The sequence below is a fragment of the Elephas maximus genome, chromosome 2 (assembly GCF_024166365.1).
Source record: "Elephas maximus indicus isolate mEleMax1 chromosome 2, mEleMax1 primary haplotype, whole genome shotgun sequence".
In the NCBI taxonomy this organism is placed as follows: Eukaryota; Metazoa; Chordata; class Mammalia; order Proboscidea; family Elephantidae; genus Elephas; species Elephas maximus.
In genome coordinates this window covers 40,072,607-40,090,194 of record NC_064820.1, presented here as the reverse complement: position 1 = coordinate 40,090,194, position 17,588 = coordinate 40,072,607, and the positions used below count along the sequence as shown (strand labels likewise).

At 42.2% G+C, this 17,588-nt stretch overlaps 1 protein-coding gene across 2 annotated transcripts in view; it reads left to right on the top strand.

Moving 5' to 3' along the window:
* AGXT2 (alanine--glyoxylate aminotransferase 2) overlaps nt 1-16,384 on the top strand; it is a 51,489-nt gene extending 35,105 nt beyond the window's left edge. Inside the window, exons 10-14 of one of the 2 annotated variants that reach the window (XM_049862111.1) lie at nt 2,392-2,524; nt 3,979-4,070; nt 6,870-7,019; nt 10,213-10,311; nt 16,277-16,384. In XM_049862111.1, coding sequence (XP_049718068.1) covers nt 2,392-2,524; nt 3,979-4,070; nt 6,870-7,019; nt 10,213-10,311; nt 16,277-16,384 — 582 coding nt within the window. The remainder of the gene's footprint in view (nt 1-2,391; nt 2,525-3,978; nt 4,071-6,869; nt 7,020-10,212; nt 10,312-16,276) is intronic. The other variant, XM_049862115.1, reaches the window with a different exon arrangement.
* Nucleotides 16,385-17,588: the final 1,204 nt, after the last annotated feature.

The following is a 17,588-nucleotide window of genomic DNA, read 5'->3' as shown; positions in this document are numbered from 1 at the left end:
CTACACTACTCACCACTTTACCAAGCTGTCCCTCAAGAATGACTGGGTGGTGGTGTAGAAAAGCAAAGTATGGCAGAGTAGAATGAAACAGAAGATAGGAGACCCAAGTGTCTGGGCTAGTTCTGTCACCACATGACCTTACACAAATCATCTCAATTATCAGGCCTTGGTATGTATGTTCTTTAAAATGAAGGATTTGGAATCGAAGGTAGAAAACTGGCAGTCACAAAGGCCAAACTAGCCAGCCAGTCTCTGCTGATCTGGCACGAACTATGTTTTCAATCTGAAATTGGCTGCTTTTTGGCAGAGCTGGCACACCCGTTACCACAGTCCCCTCCCCTGCTCATAGTTGTAGAATTAGTCTGCTTCTCTTACCTCCGAAGACATTTGAGTTTATAAACCTTAGCATGAGTGATCTCTGGCCCACTCTAAATGTCTGTGAAACTGATACTTCCTAGGTGATTAAACATGACCTATATAAAAAAAAAAAATAGTCCTACATAATTTCATGTATTCTCCAAATAATCTGATATCTCATATTTATACCATTTTTTACGGTGTTTAGATAGATGTAATAAGGCAGAAAGGTAGGCAGGAAGACAAAATGGATAGATTTTCCCATGAGCTCTTCCCATGTTATCTCATTGGTCAAATTAATCAGTTCACCCAGAGACCTGTAAGTAGAAAGTAGGAGACCCAGGACTCAAGCCTAGGTCTGTCTGTCTGGCTCCCATGTCTAAGCTCTTCTTTTACATTGGTCACTACCATCTAATTCTAGCCCCTGAAATCTGCCTTTGCAGCAGCACCTTAGATTGAGTAAGGAAAATGAGACGGCAGCCTGAGAAGAAAATCTGTCCCTTAAAATGTACTTCAGAATCAGCCTCAAGTCCTCACACCCCTATTCCTGACCTGTAATATGTATATGTGTGGAGACAAAGAGAGATAGAGAGACAGAAAGAGATGAAGGACACGTCCCCAGAAAGGCTCTGGCAGACATTTGCATGGAGATGTTTGCATTGTTCTATTAGGCACTTCCAGCAAGCCTTCGTTCATTCTACAAACATGCAGTTTGTACCAGGCACTCTGCTACGCATTGTGGATATAGAGAGGAATAAGATGAGATTCCTCTATCGGACATGGACATTAGTGATAAGAGTCCACAGTGACAGGTTTGATGGCAGCACACCCAGGGTACATTGATGGCAAGCAACCTTACTGGGACTCAGGAAATGCCATGCTTTGAAGGACTAAAAGGAATTAGCGAGATGAAGAAGTCAGGAGAGCATTTTCTAGAGAGAGGGAATAGCATGCACAAAATCTCAAAGCTAAGATCAACTTTCCATCCAAATTTCTACAGTTTCCGGATTAGAGGAGTTCAATCCAGAATTAATTAGCTCAGCTGAGTCCTCAAAAGGCAAGTCTCAGGAAGGAAAGGGGATCTCAGGGAAGAGGATGACCAGCCTGTCTGGGCCGGGTAGCAAGGGCCCCAGCCCTACTCGGCCCCAACTCTTGCTTTGTTCAGTCCGGGCAGATCCAGCTTCTCGCCTCACTTCCCTCCCCTTCGCCCTTACCCACCCCCTTACACACAACCCAGACCCAGACCCAGTGCCGTACACACAGGAGGTCCTTATTAAGGGTGGCTAATCATAATGATAATGAAGGTTCCTGGGTAGTGTAAGTGGTTTGTGCTCAACTGCTAACCTAAAGGAGCCCTGGTGGCACAGTGGTTAAGATCTCAGCTGCAAACCAAAAAGTTCGGCAGTTCAAATCCACCAGCTGTTCCTTGGAAGCTCCATGGGACAGTTCTACTCTGTACTATATGGTCGCTATGAATCATAATCAACTCAACAGCAACAGGTTTAGTTTATGGTTTTACTAACCTAAAGGTTAGCAGTTTGAACCCATTCAGCAGCTCTGCAGAGGGCCTGACAATCCGCTTCTGTAAAGATTACAGCCAAGATAACCCTATTAGGGCAGTTCTACTCTGTAATATATGGGGTCTCCATGAGTTGGAATTGACTCTACAGTAATGTATTTATTTAAAAAAAAAAAAAAATCATAATGATCCCTTTCACGTGCATTATGTATTTGACCCTCACAGCAGCCCTGTGACATATTGTAATTAGTCTTTCTGTTTGATAGATGAGTTAACAGAGGCCTACAGAAACTAAGAAACACATCCAGAACCACACAAAGCTAGCAGGGGTGCCTAAAAGCCCAGGCACAGTTTGAGTGCTTTGAGCACAACAGTACAGTGATGCTGATGATAACAGGGATGATGGAAGTGAGGAGGAGAGGAGGTGGAAGAAGAGGAAAAGGAAGAGATCAAAGAGTCAGAAAAATCAGCATTTTTTGAAAGGCTTCCAATGGTTTTGAATTTGTTCCCATCAGGTACAGACAGGATTTGGAAGGCTGGGCTCTCACTTCTGGGGCTTCCAAACCCATGATGTCCTGCCTGACATTGTCACCATGGCTAAAGGGATTGGGAATGGCTTTCCCATGGCAGCAGTTGTGACAACTCCAGGTAGGTCCTTCAGGCAGTTTATGTATGCTTCTAGGCCTCCCGCATTGGCAATGGTATAAAACACTCACATTTGAACCTATGTGGATTAGAGACGGAGATAGGAACTACACAGTCCATTTCCAGGCAAATGAAAGAAAGAGAGTCTGCCTGCCAGATTGTGGAACAGATGGAAGAAAGACAACCCTTTCTGGTCTTGCTATAAGACCTTCTACCTCCCCTCTCCACAATGAAAACAAAACAAAACCAACCCTGAAACTTCACGGGGAGTCATATTCTTGAAGGAGATGCTTCCTTGGTCTTGCCACATCAATAAACTGTAGATTTAAGGTTCAGAGTAACAGTTTACTTATCAACAAAACACTCAGATATGCTTCTATGCAATTAGGCAGATCATTCCAGGAAATGAACGTTAGAATGAACTTCATTTTCCGCCTTCATAAAGTTTTCCAGAAAATAATTTTCTATGAACCATTTATTGTTGAAAATCTTTAAATTATTTAATTTGTTTAAACTAAAGGATAATTAAGTGCCTTATAGTATCTCTAGTGCAGTGGTTAAGAGCTAAGGCTGCTAAACAAAAGGCCGGCAGTTCGAATCCACCAGCCACTTCTCAGAAACCCTAAGGGGCAGTTCTACTCTGTCCTATAGGGTCCCTGTGGGTCAAAATCGACTTGATGGCAACAAGTTTTGTGGTATCTCAGCAATTTTATTGAATGAATTATCATTAATTGTCATTGAGTTGGCTCCAACCCATGATGGCCTTATGTATAACAGAACAAAACATTGCCCAGTCCTGTACCACCTTCCAGCACTCTATCAGGCAGTATTCTGCTGTAATTCATAGGATTTTCACTGGCTAAAAATTTTCAGAAGTATATCACCAGGCTGTTCTTCCTAGTCTGTTTTAGTCTAGAAGCTTTCCTGAAACCTGTCCACCACGGGTGAGCCTGCTGGTATTTGAAATACCATTTGGCATAGCTTCCAACAGCATAGCAACACACAAGTCACCATGGTAAGACAAACTGGCAAACAAGTGGTGGATTGAATGAATAAAGTTATAAAAATGTGGATGTAACAGATGAAATATTATGGAACGAATATATTCTGTGAAACAATCCAGAAATTATGTCACTAAATCCCTGATGTAAAATTGCTTTCATGATATTTCCTTCTTAGATCCAAGAGAAAAATACAGTAAAAAAGATTTAGTTAATTGAAGGTTCCATATAAATTCCCCAAAATCAAGTTTTAAGTACTTTTTAATTTACGCAATGCATTAAAGATTTTGTTATCAAAGCAAATCTATTTTCCTTTGTTCACTATTAGATGGGTGAAGAATGAATTGGAAATGATGCCATTTACAACACAAAAGTAAACATTATCTGAACTTTGTGATGGAAGATTATGGATGGGAATGTGTCATTCTTTATCGACATTTTGCTTTCTCCTCCTAGAGATTGCCAAGTCTTTGGCTAAACACCTGCTTCACTTCAACACCTTTGGAGGGAACCCTATGGCCTGTGCCATTGGCTCAGCTGTGCTTGAGGTACCTTCCAGCAGCCAAGTTAACATCACCTGCTATTCATTTCAAACACACACACAGAACCCTATCACATTACATTATTAAAGTAGAGAGCTATTACCAGCTCATGAATTTATGCTAGGTTTCCAGCAGCAATGTGGTTCCCCCCATTTTTAAGATCTGCCTTCAGTGCTTGAAGTATCGATAAGAAGTAATATACAATAAACCTCACATACTTGGGAAATACTGTGAAACCTGTGAGAGCCGGAACTCGACGGGACTGCCTCGGGGTCTGGCAAGTTTTCTGCCTTTGACAGGGTACAGTATTGCCACTTTTCTATTGCTTGTTTTAGTGGAAAATATTCGAGCTTCCCTTCTCTGACAGGCTTCTACCTTACACAGATTTCAGCTTTCACAGGTTTTACTGCAGGTATCCCCAACTTAAAAGGGGGTCCCATTACTATGGCTCCATCATAAGTTGGTTCTGACCTAAGTTGAACAAATTTTTTTTTTTTTTAGTTTTCATTATTATTGCCTTTTATTGTCAGTATCATTATAAACCTGGTCTTTGAACATCTGTGAGTGAACATCTGAGAATGATAACATCAGCAAATTATGCACTGCAACATGGTATATAGCACATATTGCTAACTATAAGATGTACAAAAAAAGATGGTCATAAGTGCTGTTCATCATAACTGGAATACGTCGTAAAGTTGGAAACTACCTGTATAAGAATTCCCCTGGCCAGCTGATGGTACTGTAATTTCTTCATTATCAGGGTAGCATTTTGTGGATAGTATGAAGTTAACTGCTATCCTTGTTTTCACTTTAATTTTGGCCCTGTCTTGTCTATTTTCCGTCTTTCTTTTTGTTGTACTGTCATAAATTAAATGATTAATGAGAAACTGAGTTCTACGTGAAGACTAACTCCATAATTCAGCTATTGTGAAATATAGTTCAGCCATACCCTATTGATTTGGCCTGGGGTCTCATTTGAAGAAAGGTTTTTTTTTTTTTTTTTTAATGCCCTTGCTAATATGCATAATAGCACTTGCTTTAAAAAAATAAAAAAGTGTTAGGTATTTCTGGAGGTTAAGTGCTCTGCTGCTAATCACAAGGTTGGTGGTTTGAACCCACCCACTGGCTCCACAGACGAAAGACATGGTGATCTGCTCCATGAAGGATTATAGCCTAGAAAACCCTGTGGGGCAGTTCTACTTTGTCACATAGGGTAGCTATAAGTCAAAAATCTATTCAACAGTACCCAACAACATGTTTCTGGAAGGATGCATAAGAAATTAATAACAATGGCTATTTTCAAGAAGAGGAACTTGGCAGCTGGAGGGCAGGGGTCAGTGAGAGTCATTTTACTGTATACCCTTTTATATTTTCTGATTTTTGAACCATGAGCTACCCATTCAAAAAATTTACCTATTCAAAAATTTCAATTTCAACACGTTTTAAATAAATAAATAAGATGTCCTTGCTAATTAAATCGTTATCTGCAAATATGATAAAATTATGAGATGAGAAAATGTGGGTAGGAATGTGTCACTTCATTTGGAAGATATTGCTGCCTTGTTTAGTAAGTGTTTGTGTCATCTCAACCGATTCAGAAGGTAGAACCCAAACCAAAGGAAACCCGTTGTCATGGAGTTGATTCTGTCTTATAGCGACCCTATAGGACTGAGTAGAACTGCCCCCTGGAGTTTCCAGGGAGCACCTGGTGGATTTGAACTGCCAACCTTTTGGTTAGCAGGTGTAGCACTTAACCACTACACCACCAGGTTTTCCTTAGAAGGTAGAAAGGACTTAAATGAAGAAATAGGTCTTTAAAAAGTCAAGGCTTGCCTGGAGTTCAGCAATTATTATTGACTAAATATAAGTATAGTATATTTCATCTATATTGTCAAGAATCACAGGTTTCTGCTGTGAGCAGAACTTAGGTAAAATCCTTTTATGTCATCAGGTGTCCTGGCTGTGGGTCTGCACAAGCCTCAGTTCAGCCAAAGAGGCTAGGACCCCACACTGGAGAACTTGAGCTGTGAGAGTTTGTGTCTGGCTGAGGGCTTCTGGGTAATGGTAAGGAAGCTCCCAGTAGAGCAAGAGCCTGTGACATTCCTTTCCTCAGAGTGTCCCTGGCTATCTCCACATGCAAGGAAAGCCAGAGTGTCTTAATCACCTCTGTATAAATTTTCCGGCAAATCCTGGCAACAATGAGCCTCAACATTATGCTTTCCATGTTGCCATCTGCATTAAGGCATGTCTTCTATTCTTCCCTAAATTCTTACCTACTCCTGAGGTGATGGTGGAGGGTGAGGGATGCGTTCCCTCCACATGATGTTTTCCTTCCTCACAGCAAACCTTTTTATAGTATGAGGTACGGCTACACTAGACTTTGTTTTGGGTTCCATTTATCCGGTTAAATTACTGCCCATTCCCATTGTTGTCAAGTCTAGTTCGAATCGTAGCAACCTTGTAGGACAGAGTAGAACTTCCCTAGGATCTCCAATGGTTTCCTAGTCTGGGCAGTGTTTCGTTCTGTTGTTCGTGGGGATCGCAATAAGTCGAAACCTACCTGAGGGCACCTAACAACAACAACAATCTTTGTGGAAGCAGATTGCCAGGTCTTTTCTCCTATGGAGCAGTTGGCATGTTCGAATTATCGATCTTAAACTTAGCAGCCAAGTTGTTAAACACTGCCCTACCAGGGCTCCTAAATTGCCGCAAAGGCAGTCATATACAATCACGCTTCATGTTTCTCTGTCAATTTTAGAATTTTTTTCATGAAAGATCATTTGCGGCTCTCTCTTTCAACAGGTGATTAAAGAAGACAGCCTACAGGAAAACAGTCAAGAAGTTGGCACCTATATGTTACTGAAGTTTGCTAAACTGCGGGATGAATTTGAAATTGTTGGAGATGTCCGCGGCAAAGGCCTTATGATAGGGATAGAAATGGTGAAGGACAAGGTAGATTCTGACGCGCTGCTCTCTCTGTAGATTTGGTAGGGAAATGTAGGCTGAAAGCTCATTTCATTTATTCTCAGGAGCGAACACATCAGGACAGCAAGACTCAGCCAAAGCCCATTAGAGATTAAGAGGCAGCTAGCAGATGGTGAAGCACTCTAGAGGAGTGAGGGAGCACATTTGGAAAAGGGAACTGATACCACCCTTGCCAAACTAGGCAAAGAGCATTCGCTACGACTCAATATTTGGAATTGGAAATAGTGGAAATGAAGGAAAGTATTTAGAGAATGGCAGGTGTTCAGAAGTAAGGGAAAAGGGCCAGGAGTAGGTTGGGGTGCTGGGTTGGAGTAGGGATGTTAATGATATATTTGCATTTGTTTGTTTGTTAGTTTGGTTTGTTTATGGGTTTCAGTCTCCCAAGTAACCAGGGAGGAACATGTCTTTTTGATATTCTCCACCGTCACCTCAAACTCAACATGACAACAATTGAACTTAGCATTTTTCTCCCAACCAGTTATTCCTCCTAAGATTACTGTTCTGGTTTCTTACCCTCCACCATTCTCCCAATTACTTAGCCTCAAAACCACAAAGTAATCATCGGTTCCTTCCTCTTCCCTAATTTTTAAGAGCAAGTCCTGTGATTGTTTCTTTGTCATGTCTCTCGAATCCTTCCCGTTGTTTCCATGCTGCTCCTACAGTCCACTGTAGCAAGAAATTGTCACTTTCCCCCATAAAAACAAAACGTAGCTCCTCCAAGAAATATGATAGCATGAGAATCTTGGCGTGGGAAGATTTGCCAAACTAACTTAACAGCCCCAACTCTTGTCCACAGAGATCCAGCTTCCCCTTGAATAATCTCTTGCTATTTGTGCTTGACACTCCATACTAATGGGAAGAATTGGTGTTTAACCCTTTTAATAATCAGACAAGACCATGGACATAAGAGTCTTCCATCAATACCGCACAGCAGAGCCAGTTCAAAACTGGAATGTTTAAATAAGACTTTAAAGCTAAGACAGGGCAAAAGGAAAACAAACAAAGAGTAAGAGATTAGGTCCTCTGCCTCACAATCCATAACACAGTCATCTTTAGCTTGTGGCTCAGTACGAGGGTTGCTTCGAGGCTTGGAAGAGTCCGTCTTAGTCCCCACTCCTCAAAATATGGACTCAAGAGAGGAATGCTCAACGAGAGAGCAGGGATTCCTCCCTTTTCCACTGTTGCAAATCCAACTTCTGTGTCCTCAAAGGCATATGAACAAGGATGTTCATCAGAACTTTACTTATAATAGTAAAAAATTGTGATCCTCCAATAGCCCTCACTACAGAACAAATTAAATTATGGTATGTCCATGCTACAATGACATAGTATATATTTGACAATGTGCCTGTGGAAAACTGAATATTTATATTACATATTTTGATATTTTTATTGCAAAATATAGGAAGAGGTCTTATATTACACCTGAGGATCTGACTCAGCAATGTCATTCCTAATATTAAAAGACTGTGTAATGTCAGATGGATCCTGGCTGAAAGCAGAGAATACCAGAAAGATGTTTCCCTATGTTTTATTGACTACGCAAAGGCATTCAACTATGTGGGTTGAAACAAAATATGAATAACATTGTGAAGAATGGGAGTTCCAGAACACTTAATTGTGCTCAAGCGGAACCTATGCATTGACCAAGAGGTAGTTGTGTGAACAGAACAAAGGGATGCTGCATGGTTTAAAGTCAGGAAAGGTGTGCATCAGGGCTGTATTCTCTCACCATACTTATCTAATTTGTATGCTGAGCAAATAACCCGAGAAGCTGGGCTATATAAAGAAGAACAGGCATCAGGATTGGAGAAAGACTCATTAACAACCTGTGATATGCGAAAGGTGGTGGGGACAGCACTCAGTACTCAATATTGGAAGACGAGAGCAGTAGTCAGGAGTCCCTGGGTAGGGCAAACGTTCAGCATCGAAAGGCTGGCAGTTCAAATGCACCTGGAGGCACTCAGAAGAAAGGCCTGGTGATCTGCTTCTGAAAGGTCACAGTCTTGAAAACTCTACTGAGTACAGATCTACTCTGCAACACATAGGGTCACCATGAGTCTGAATCGACTCAACATCAATTAACAACAGAGCAGTAGTCTCAGCCCATTTACCTGAGAATTGCCCAAATATTCTAATAGGCCTAGCATGACGCCCAGGAGTCTCTGAGCGGCATAAACTGTTAATGTACTCTGCTACTAGCCGAAAGATTGGAAGTTCAAGCTCACCTAGAGGCACCTCAGTAGAAAGGCTTGGCAATCTACTTCTGAAAAATAGCCGTTGAAAACGCTAAGGAGCACAGTTTTACTTTGACACACATGGCGTCGCTGTGAGTCAAAATCGACTTGATGGCAACTGGTAGAACAGTGCCCAAATATCTAAAAAGGCTTCCAGGTGATGCAGACACACAATCAGACTTAAAACAACTAAGTCTAGAGGGAAGTGTTTGTACTCACAGCCTGGGAAGGAGGAAACCTGCAGAAAGGGTACAGATCCCCAAACCAATGTCACCACAGGAGTACAGACATGTCTGAATCCACAGGTAGGGGCCAACTTCAGATGTCTAGTGATATGATACAGCCTCTTGCTTCCTGAAGTGCTCACCATTCTCAATCCTGGAGGATTAAATCTTGGGGGAGAAAGAGCAAATTCCACAACACAGGGAAAATGAAAATAAATTGGCCCCATCCCAGTTGTCCTGGCCAAGCTGTGGCCCAGGCTTGTGCTGATCGTGACTTTCTGCAACTTCTGAGCTATTTCGTGGGCATTGAAATGAGCTCTTTACACAGGCAAAACAAAGTGAAGAGTTGAGAAGAATTTCCATATAAATAAAGCAGACTCCAAATCCAGCTACGAAAGAACCAAATTCCCAGTGAAGCCATTAGTAAAGCCAAGAGTCACTGCCTGTCTGCACTTAATTTAATTTGTCACTGGAAATTTGGGATGAATTGAGATTAAAAACAAATATTTTTAATGACTCTCCACCCCCATAACTGGTCTAGCAATTATTCAATTACAGAAAAAAAAAAAAAAAAAGGAAGAATAAGAAAGAAATTAATTGCCTGAGTTGCTTTTTTTTTTTGTTTTTCCTCTTGGAAATAATGCCTTTAACCAACCGTTCAAATGCCAAATATGAAATGTTTTTAAAATTCATTTACAGATGAGCCGTCAGCCTCTTCCTCATGAAGAAATAAATCAAATCCATGAGGACTGCAAAGAGATGGGGCTCCTAATTGGCAGAGGTGGCATTTTTTCTCAGGTAAGAGAAAGCCCGGTATTCCTACAATTTTAGGAGAGTATTTCTCTGATGTCCTGGAACTGGTCACTTCTTTTCTCCATGACTCTGCTAAGGGACCCCGCCCCAATTCCTCTATGGAGAATGCTCAGATGTTATTAAAAAGAATAGGGCAGTGAAGCCTGCAAACCACTAGGGCATGCCTGTGGTAAACTTGTTCGTCACCTCAGCTCTGTGAGGAATAAATACAGAGGATAGTCTGGCAAAAACAAGATATTCAGACAAACCAGAGATTTTACAGTATAGGCCATAATACAAAAAATAAAAATAAAAAACCCACTGCCATCAAGTCGATTCCAACTCATGGTGACCCTATAGAACAGAGTAGAACTGCCCCCATAGAGTTTCCAAGGAACGCCTGGTGAATTCGAACTGCTAACCACTTGGTTAGCAGCCATAGCACTTAACCACTATGCCACCAGGGTTTCCATAGGCCATAACAGAAGCTGTAACAGTCATACAAAAAATAATTTGCCTCAGGTATGAAGAATTTTTTTTTTTTTTTCTAACCCCCTTGTCATGGATTTGTGTCCCCAAAAAATATGTCCACTTGGCTAGGCCATGATTCCCAGTACTATGTGACTGTCCATCATTTTGTCATCTGATGTGATTTTTCTATGTGTTGTAAATCCTACCTGTATGATGTTGATGGGGCAGAGTTAGAGGCAGTTATGTTAATGAGGCAGGACTCAATCTACAAGATTAGGTTGTGTCTTAAATCAATCTCTTTTGAGATACAAAAGAGAGAAGTGAGCAGAGAGACATGGAGACCTCATACCAGCAAGAAACAAGAGCCAGGAGAGTAGCGTGTCCTTTGGACCCAGGGTCTCTGTGCTGAGAAGCTCCTAGACCAGGGGAAGACTAATGACAAAGACATTCCCCCAGAGCTGACAGAGAAAGAAAGTCTTCCCCTGGAGCTGGCACCCTGAATTCAAACTTCTGGCCTCCTAGGCTATGAGAAAATAATTTTTTCTTTGTTAAAGCCATCCTCTTGTGGTATTTCTGTTACAGCAGCACTAGATGATTAAGACACCTTGTAAAAGAACCTGACCAGCTACCAGCGAGTTAATTCCAACCCCACGGTGACCTTGTGTGTGTCAAAGTAGAATTGTGCTCCATAGGGTTTTCAATCGCTGATTTTTTGGAAGTAGATCACCAAGATTTTCTTCTAAGATGCCTCTGGGTGGACTTGAACCTCCAGCCTTTTAGTTAGTAGTCAAAACCATTAATCATTTGCATTGTCCATGGACTCCAAAAGAATTCTAGCAGTTCTTAAACTCAGTCCTAAGCTCTGACTTTATGAATCCTAAACATTCCAAGCTTTAATGGCTGCTGTGGCTGGGAGCAATCCAACAGTTCTAGCAGGCCCAGGTGACCCCTGCAGGAAGGGTAGGAGACCACCCTGGGCAGAGTCTCAATAAAAAAAAAAAAAAAAAAAAGTCTCAATACAGAACTCAAAATCAGCCACTCCCAGTACCCTCCTCCATCGGGCTAGGAGGTTCCAGAGAGCAAGCCCTCACCTAGCCTTTCCTGGAAAAACCAAGTCCAGCTCCACAGCCAGGCCTCTGGTCTCAGCTCTGCCCTCCAGGGCTGGGCTGCTGCTGCTGTTAGTAAAGTCATCTGCCCCTAAATCCCTCACATCAACAGGTCTCTCACAAGGGCTTCCATCCAGGCAGAATTTGAAGGTGAGTGTAACTTCCGTCAGAGGCATATCTATGTACAGAAAATAGTGCCTATGACAAGCACTGAAACTGTACCCGTGCAGGAGTATAGTGAGGGTAATGTGCACCCAGGCGCAATCTCTTAAGTTACTCCTCCATCCCCCACCACCCCAATTTCAAGATGAATAGAAGTTTACAGCAGTGACAGGTCAGCAGAAATGCCTTCCCCTCTCTTGTCTGGCTCCTTTAGTCAGGCTCCATTCCTATTTATAGTGCTGAGGAATGTCATTCTGTGCCTCGTGTGGTGCCCCCTTGGACTTGTGGCCCAGGGGAAGTGCCCCCCTCTGCCTCTCTCTTCTTCCCCACCCCTGCCCCACGTCTTTGTGTCTACCGTGCTTGAGGAAGGACACTGGGCCATACTGAGTCAACAGAAATTGCTTGGTGGCACCCCACCCCCTTCAAGTGACCCCCAGGGCACGTGCTATGCCTGTCATACCTCAGATGTGCCTCTGCTAGCTGCATAATTCGTTTTTCTCCTCTGTCATCTTTCTTTCCCATTTTAACTGTTCATTATTGTTCTCATTTCCCCTGCTCCATTCTTGCCTCTCTATTTCAGCAGATAGGTTTCAGCTGACACTCTTGCCTTCTACTTCTCAAAGAAAATTGAAGCTGGAAGACAAGATTACTCTTGAAACTTGTCTGCTCTCAAATTCACTGCCATATCCTTTCCTGAAGATTCGGAGAATGAGCTCTCTCTTGTTCAAATCCGAATCTGCCACCTGTGCCCTTGACCCCCCACGCTCCTTCCACCTTTGCTCCAGGATTCTTCCTCACATTCTCTTGCATCTCCAGCTTTTCCTCAAGTCCCACTCAGCCTATTCGCATAAGAAAATCAGACTTAATGGTCTGACTGAGACTAGAAGGACCCCAGAGGTCATGGTCTCCAGACCTTCTGTTAGCCCAAGACTGGGACCATTCCCAAAGCCAACTCTTCAGGCAAGGATTGGACTAGACTACAAGATAGAAAACGATACTGGTGAGGAGTGAGCTTCTTGGCTCTAGTAGACACATGAGACTATGTGGGCAGCTCCTGTCTGGAGGACAGATGAGATGGCAGAGGGGGACAGGAGTTGGCTGAATGGACACGGGGAATACAGGGTGGAGAGGAGGAGTATGCTGTCTCATTAGGGCAAGAGTAGCTAGGAGTACATAGCAAGGTGTATACAAATTTTTGTATGAGAGACTGACTCGATTTGTAAACTTTCACTTAAAGCACAATTTAAAAAAAAAAAAAAAGCAGGACTTTCCCAGCCCAAATCCAAATCATACCAAACAAAACCAGAATGCAAACTCTTGCTGGGGTATGCTCTTTTTCCAGTCCTGGTCATAGATATTTTTCTAAACAAATTAGCAAGAATTTAATGATTAAGAATCCTAAGACTTGCAACTTTTAGAGACCTAAAACAACTAATTGCTTTTAATTAGTTATTCGGTAAACATTAAGTGCTTAGAGTCAGGTGCTATGCTGTATACTGAAGTTACAATGATAAATAAGACCCAGTCCCTGTTTTCAGAGCTGATGAGAGAGAAAGACATATAAACAGGAAATTAAGTGCAATGAACTAAGCTCGGTTACAGATGTAATAAAAAGGCATATTACAGAAGGAAAGAGAAGGGACTCTAGGACAGTCTTTCTGGCTAAGCTGAGCCTTAAACAGAGACAGACAATGGAAGTATGAGCAGAAGCATGGCAGGGTGCAGACTGACAAACACACTAGTGTGAATAGAGCATAAAGTCTGAGGCAGCAGATGGGGGAAGAAATAAGGCTGAAGAGGTAAGAAGAAGCCCTTACTACCTGTCAGGCTCTGTTCTAAATACTTTGCATGTATTGACTCGTTGAATGTTCACAACAAGCCTATGAGATAGGCACCATTATTATCCTTATTTTACAGATGAGGAGACAGAGGCACAGAGAGGTTAAGTAGATTCCCCAAGTCACAAAGCTAGTAAGTGGCAGAACCAGATCTAAAGTCAGGCAGCCTAATTTCTGAATCTGTCCTCTGAGGAGGATAGACTTGAGGGGCAGGACTGGAGGCAAGGAGTCTGAGCAGGAGTCTGGAGATGGTGTGTGAACTTGAGCGGTGGTAGTAGGGATAGAAAGGTATTCAAGAACAATTCTAGAAGTAAAATGGACAGAACTTCGATATGCAGAGTGAGGGAAAATCAAGGATGAATGTATCGTGTCTAACTTGGCTTAAGAGGGTAAAATGAGTTCAGCTAAGAAGACGTTCATTTGAGGTGTTTGTGGAACATCTAGTTTTATATACAGGTCTGTAGCTCAGAAGGGAGTACCCCTGGATGGCACAAATGATTAAGTGCTCAGCTACTAACCACAAGGTTGGCAGTTCAATGCACCCAGAGGTACCTTGGAAGAAAGGTCTGGTGATCTACTTCTGAAAGGAGCACAGTCATACTCTAAAACACATAGGGTCACCAGGAGTCAGAATCAACTCAACAGCAACTGGTTTGGGGTTTTTGTTTTTGTTTTTATTTATTTATTTGTTTGTTTACGGTAGCTCAGATAAGCTGAGCTAAAGACCACAATTTGGGAGTCATCCACATATAAGTGGCAAGATAAAGCAATCTCCTGGCAAGTGTGAGAACAGCAGTGAAGTGAGGATACAAACTTGGGTAACACCAGCATTTAAATGACAGGTAGAGGGAGCAGGCCCATGTTGAGACAGAATGGGGCAGAGAAGTGGGAGGCAAGCTAGAAGAGTGTGACATCATGAAGCAAATGAGTGGAGAGGGCCCAAGGAAGGGATCAAGGTGTTGGAAGGCCAGGAAGGATAATGGCTGAAAAATGTTCACTGGACTCTGCACTTGGCAGGTCACTGGCAACTGCAGCCAGACTGGTGTCGGAAGGTTGATAGAAACCAGGCTACGATAGGAGGAGAGTGAGTGAAAATAATAGGCAATAAGCATCAACCAGTTTTTTTTTAAATAAGTTTATAATAAGTTTAATAAGTTTGAATAAAGCAAGAGGACAGCATTTGTGTGGCAGCTAGAAAAGGCCAACCCAGATTTTTATTTTGGTAGATGTGGTGGTGGTGGTGGTTTGGGTTCAGATTACGGGGAGCTTTAATCCTGCTTGTTGACAGCCGAGGGGAAGTTCAGGAAAAGTTGAAGGTGCAAAAAGACATGAAGATGAGTCCTGGAGAGAAGGTGGAAGGAGCAGGGAGGGTCAAGGGTACAGAAGAAGATCCGGATTGAACAGGAGAGACGCCTCATTCTCTGAACCTGCAGGAAAGGGTATAAGGATGGATGTGAGGACAGACAAGTTTCTAAAAAGTTCTTGCCTGCCAGCTTCAATTTTCTCTGAGAAGTATGAAATAGAGCGAGCATCAGAGAAACTGACCAAGGAAACTGAAACGATGATAAAGGGTCAAAATGGGAAAGGAAACTAACAGAGGACAAGGAAAATTATGAGACCAGCAGAAGTTGGAGACCCGGAATATCTATTGGTGTCAGTCCCCTCAGCTGTATGATTTTCTCTAGCAGTTCTTGGCTATCCATGTTGGAACAAACCAGTTCAATTATAGTATTGATTGGGGTTGGACTTTGTCGTATGGGTGCAGCAGAAGGGTGAAACTACAAGCTAAATGAGGTAGTAAGGTCAACAGTCAGCCATGTGCTCCAAGCTGGGTAGGAAAGAAAGGAAGGAATCTGAGAGGGGCAATAAACCTGAAGAAAATGGAGGAATGAAGAGACTGAAGCTTTAATGAAAAAGGCAGATGCAATGGGAATCAGAAATTGAGTTGTTCCTGGTGAAGAATTGGTTTTTGGCTCAGGTCTTAGGTGTTAATGGACTCAGAGGAGCAGAGATGAAGGTCCCGGGCGTTGTGGCAATCGAGAAACTGAGATGCTAGTTTGCTGGGTTGTACACACAGACATGGAGGTCACCACTTCACCGTGGCAGAAATGGAGCACAAATAGGTGCCTAAGAGTGAGATGGCTGAAGGACTAGCAGGTAGCTAGAAGACAAAAAGGAGAGACAGAGTCAGATGATATGAGCCTGAGACAGACAAGGAGACTGGAGAATGAATAGCCTGGATTCAGCATTGGGGAGAGAGGAAGAATTCAATCCAATGAGTGAAATATAAGAAGCGTCATAAAAAACAAGGTTAGGGGTTCCTAGTTTAGTGCACTTTTTCAAAGTTGCATTTGATTCTATGATTTGTTACTGAATTTTCCCTTGTCTCCTCAGACATTCCGCATTGCACCCGCAATGTGCATCACTAAACCAGAAGTTGATTTTGCAGTGGAAGTATTTCGTTCTGCCTTAATCCAACACATGGAGAGAAGAGCTAAGTAAAATTTTTGAAAAGGAACAAACCCTCAAGACTCAAGAATTCCCCACTTAATGTTCAAGGGTGAATTTCAGGAATGTCAAAATCACTGGTATTTGGAGAAAACCTGGGGCTTCTTAGGAGTTGTAAGAGACAGGGGTTGAGTGGCTACCAGCCATATTTGCTAATGGACAGGGATCTATCCACAGAAAATAATGCCTAGGCAATTCATGTTAAATTACTGAATGATCTCTCACAGCTAGTGATTGATGGAAGCTGTGATGACCAACAGAAACTGCTCATTGTCACCCTTCCTCAAGTGGCACCCAGGGCACATGCCCAACCTGTGCCCCCCCCATAGGCCTTTGCTAATGGAGCCCCTATTATCTTGAAAAACCCATCCTACAGGGAAAGAAACTCTATCCTTAGCTCAGAAAATAAATCCTCATTAAACTAGGTTAATTATGATAATTTGATTCCCCTTTGCAGTGCTTGGTTTATGCATGAATTTGTGACATACTTTTGGCCAATAAATCTTGAAGGAAAACCCTTGGTGGGGGAAAGGGAAAGGTGAATTTACCTTTCGTTCTTCATCTAAAGAAGAGACATCTTCTTGCATTATAATGTCATGATGTGATGCCTGGAACCACATCACCCATCTTGGGGCTGTGAAAACAAAGGTTATTTTCTGAGGTTGGGAGGTGGACCAAGGCTGAGTCCTTGGTCATGTCAATGAACCATTATCTTAACCAATCCAAGAACCACCCTACCTTAGTGTTGTATATGCTTTCTGTATGCTCTCAAATCACATCTGATTCTTTAATGTTCTTAAAACACGTATGTGTAAGTCACTATTATGTTTACTTCTGTAATGCTTTTTCATACAATTCCCTGACAATAAAACAGAACATAAATTAACAAAACATAAATTTGTCATACAACAGTTCTTTAACTGGCAATAAAACATACCAAATATAGTTGAATATGACAGCACACAAGGTATATAAACCCATGGACTTCTGTTCATTTTTGGAGAAGAAGTCAAAAGTCTTTCTGACTCTCTGTCTGAAGACTGAGAAGCCTGCTGAGATACTGCTCGCTATAACTGACCTCGGGCCCTAGCTATGAGGCATCTCCTCTTGGTTCAAAGGGTGATCAAGTCTCCTCCCTGAGACCACATATTAAAGATAAAAGCCTGAGGTCTAAAGACTTGGACACTAACATTTAAAC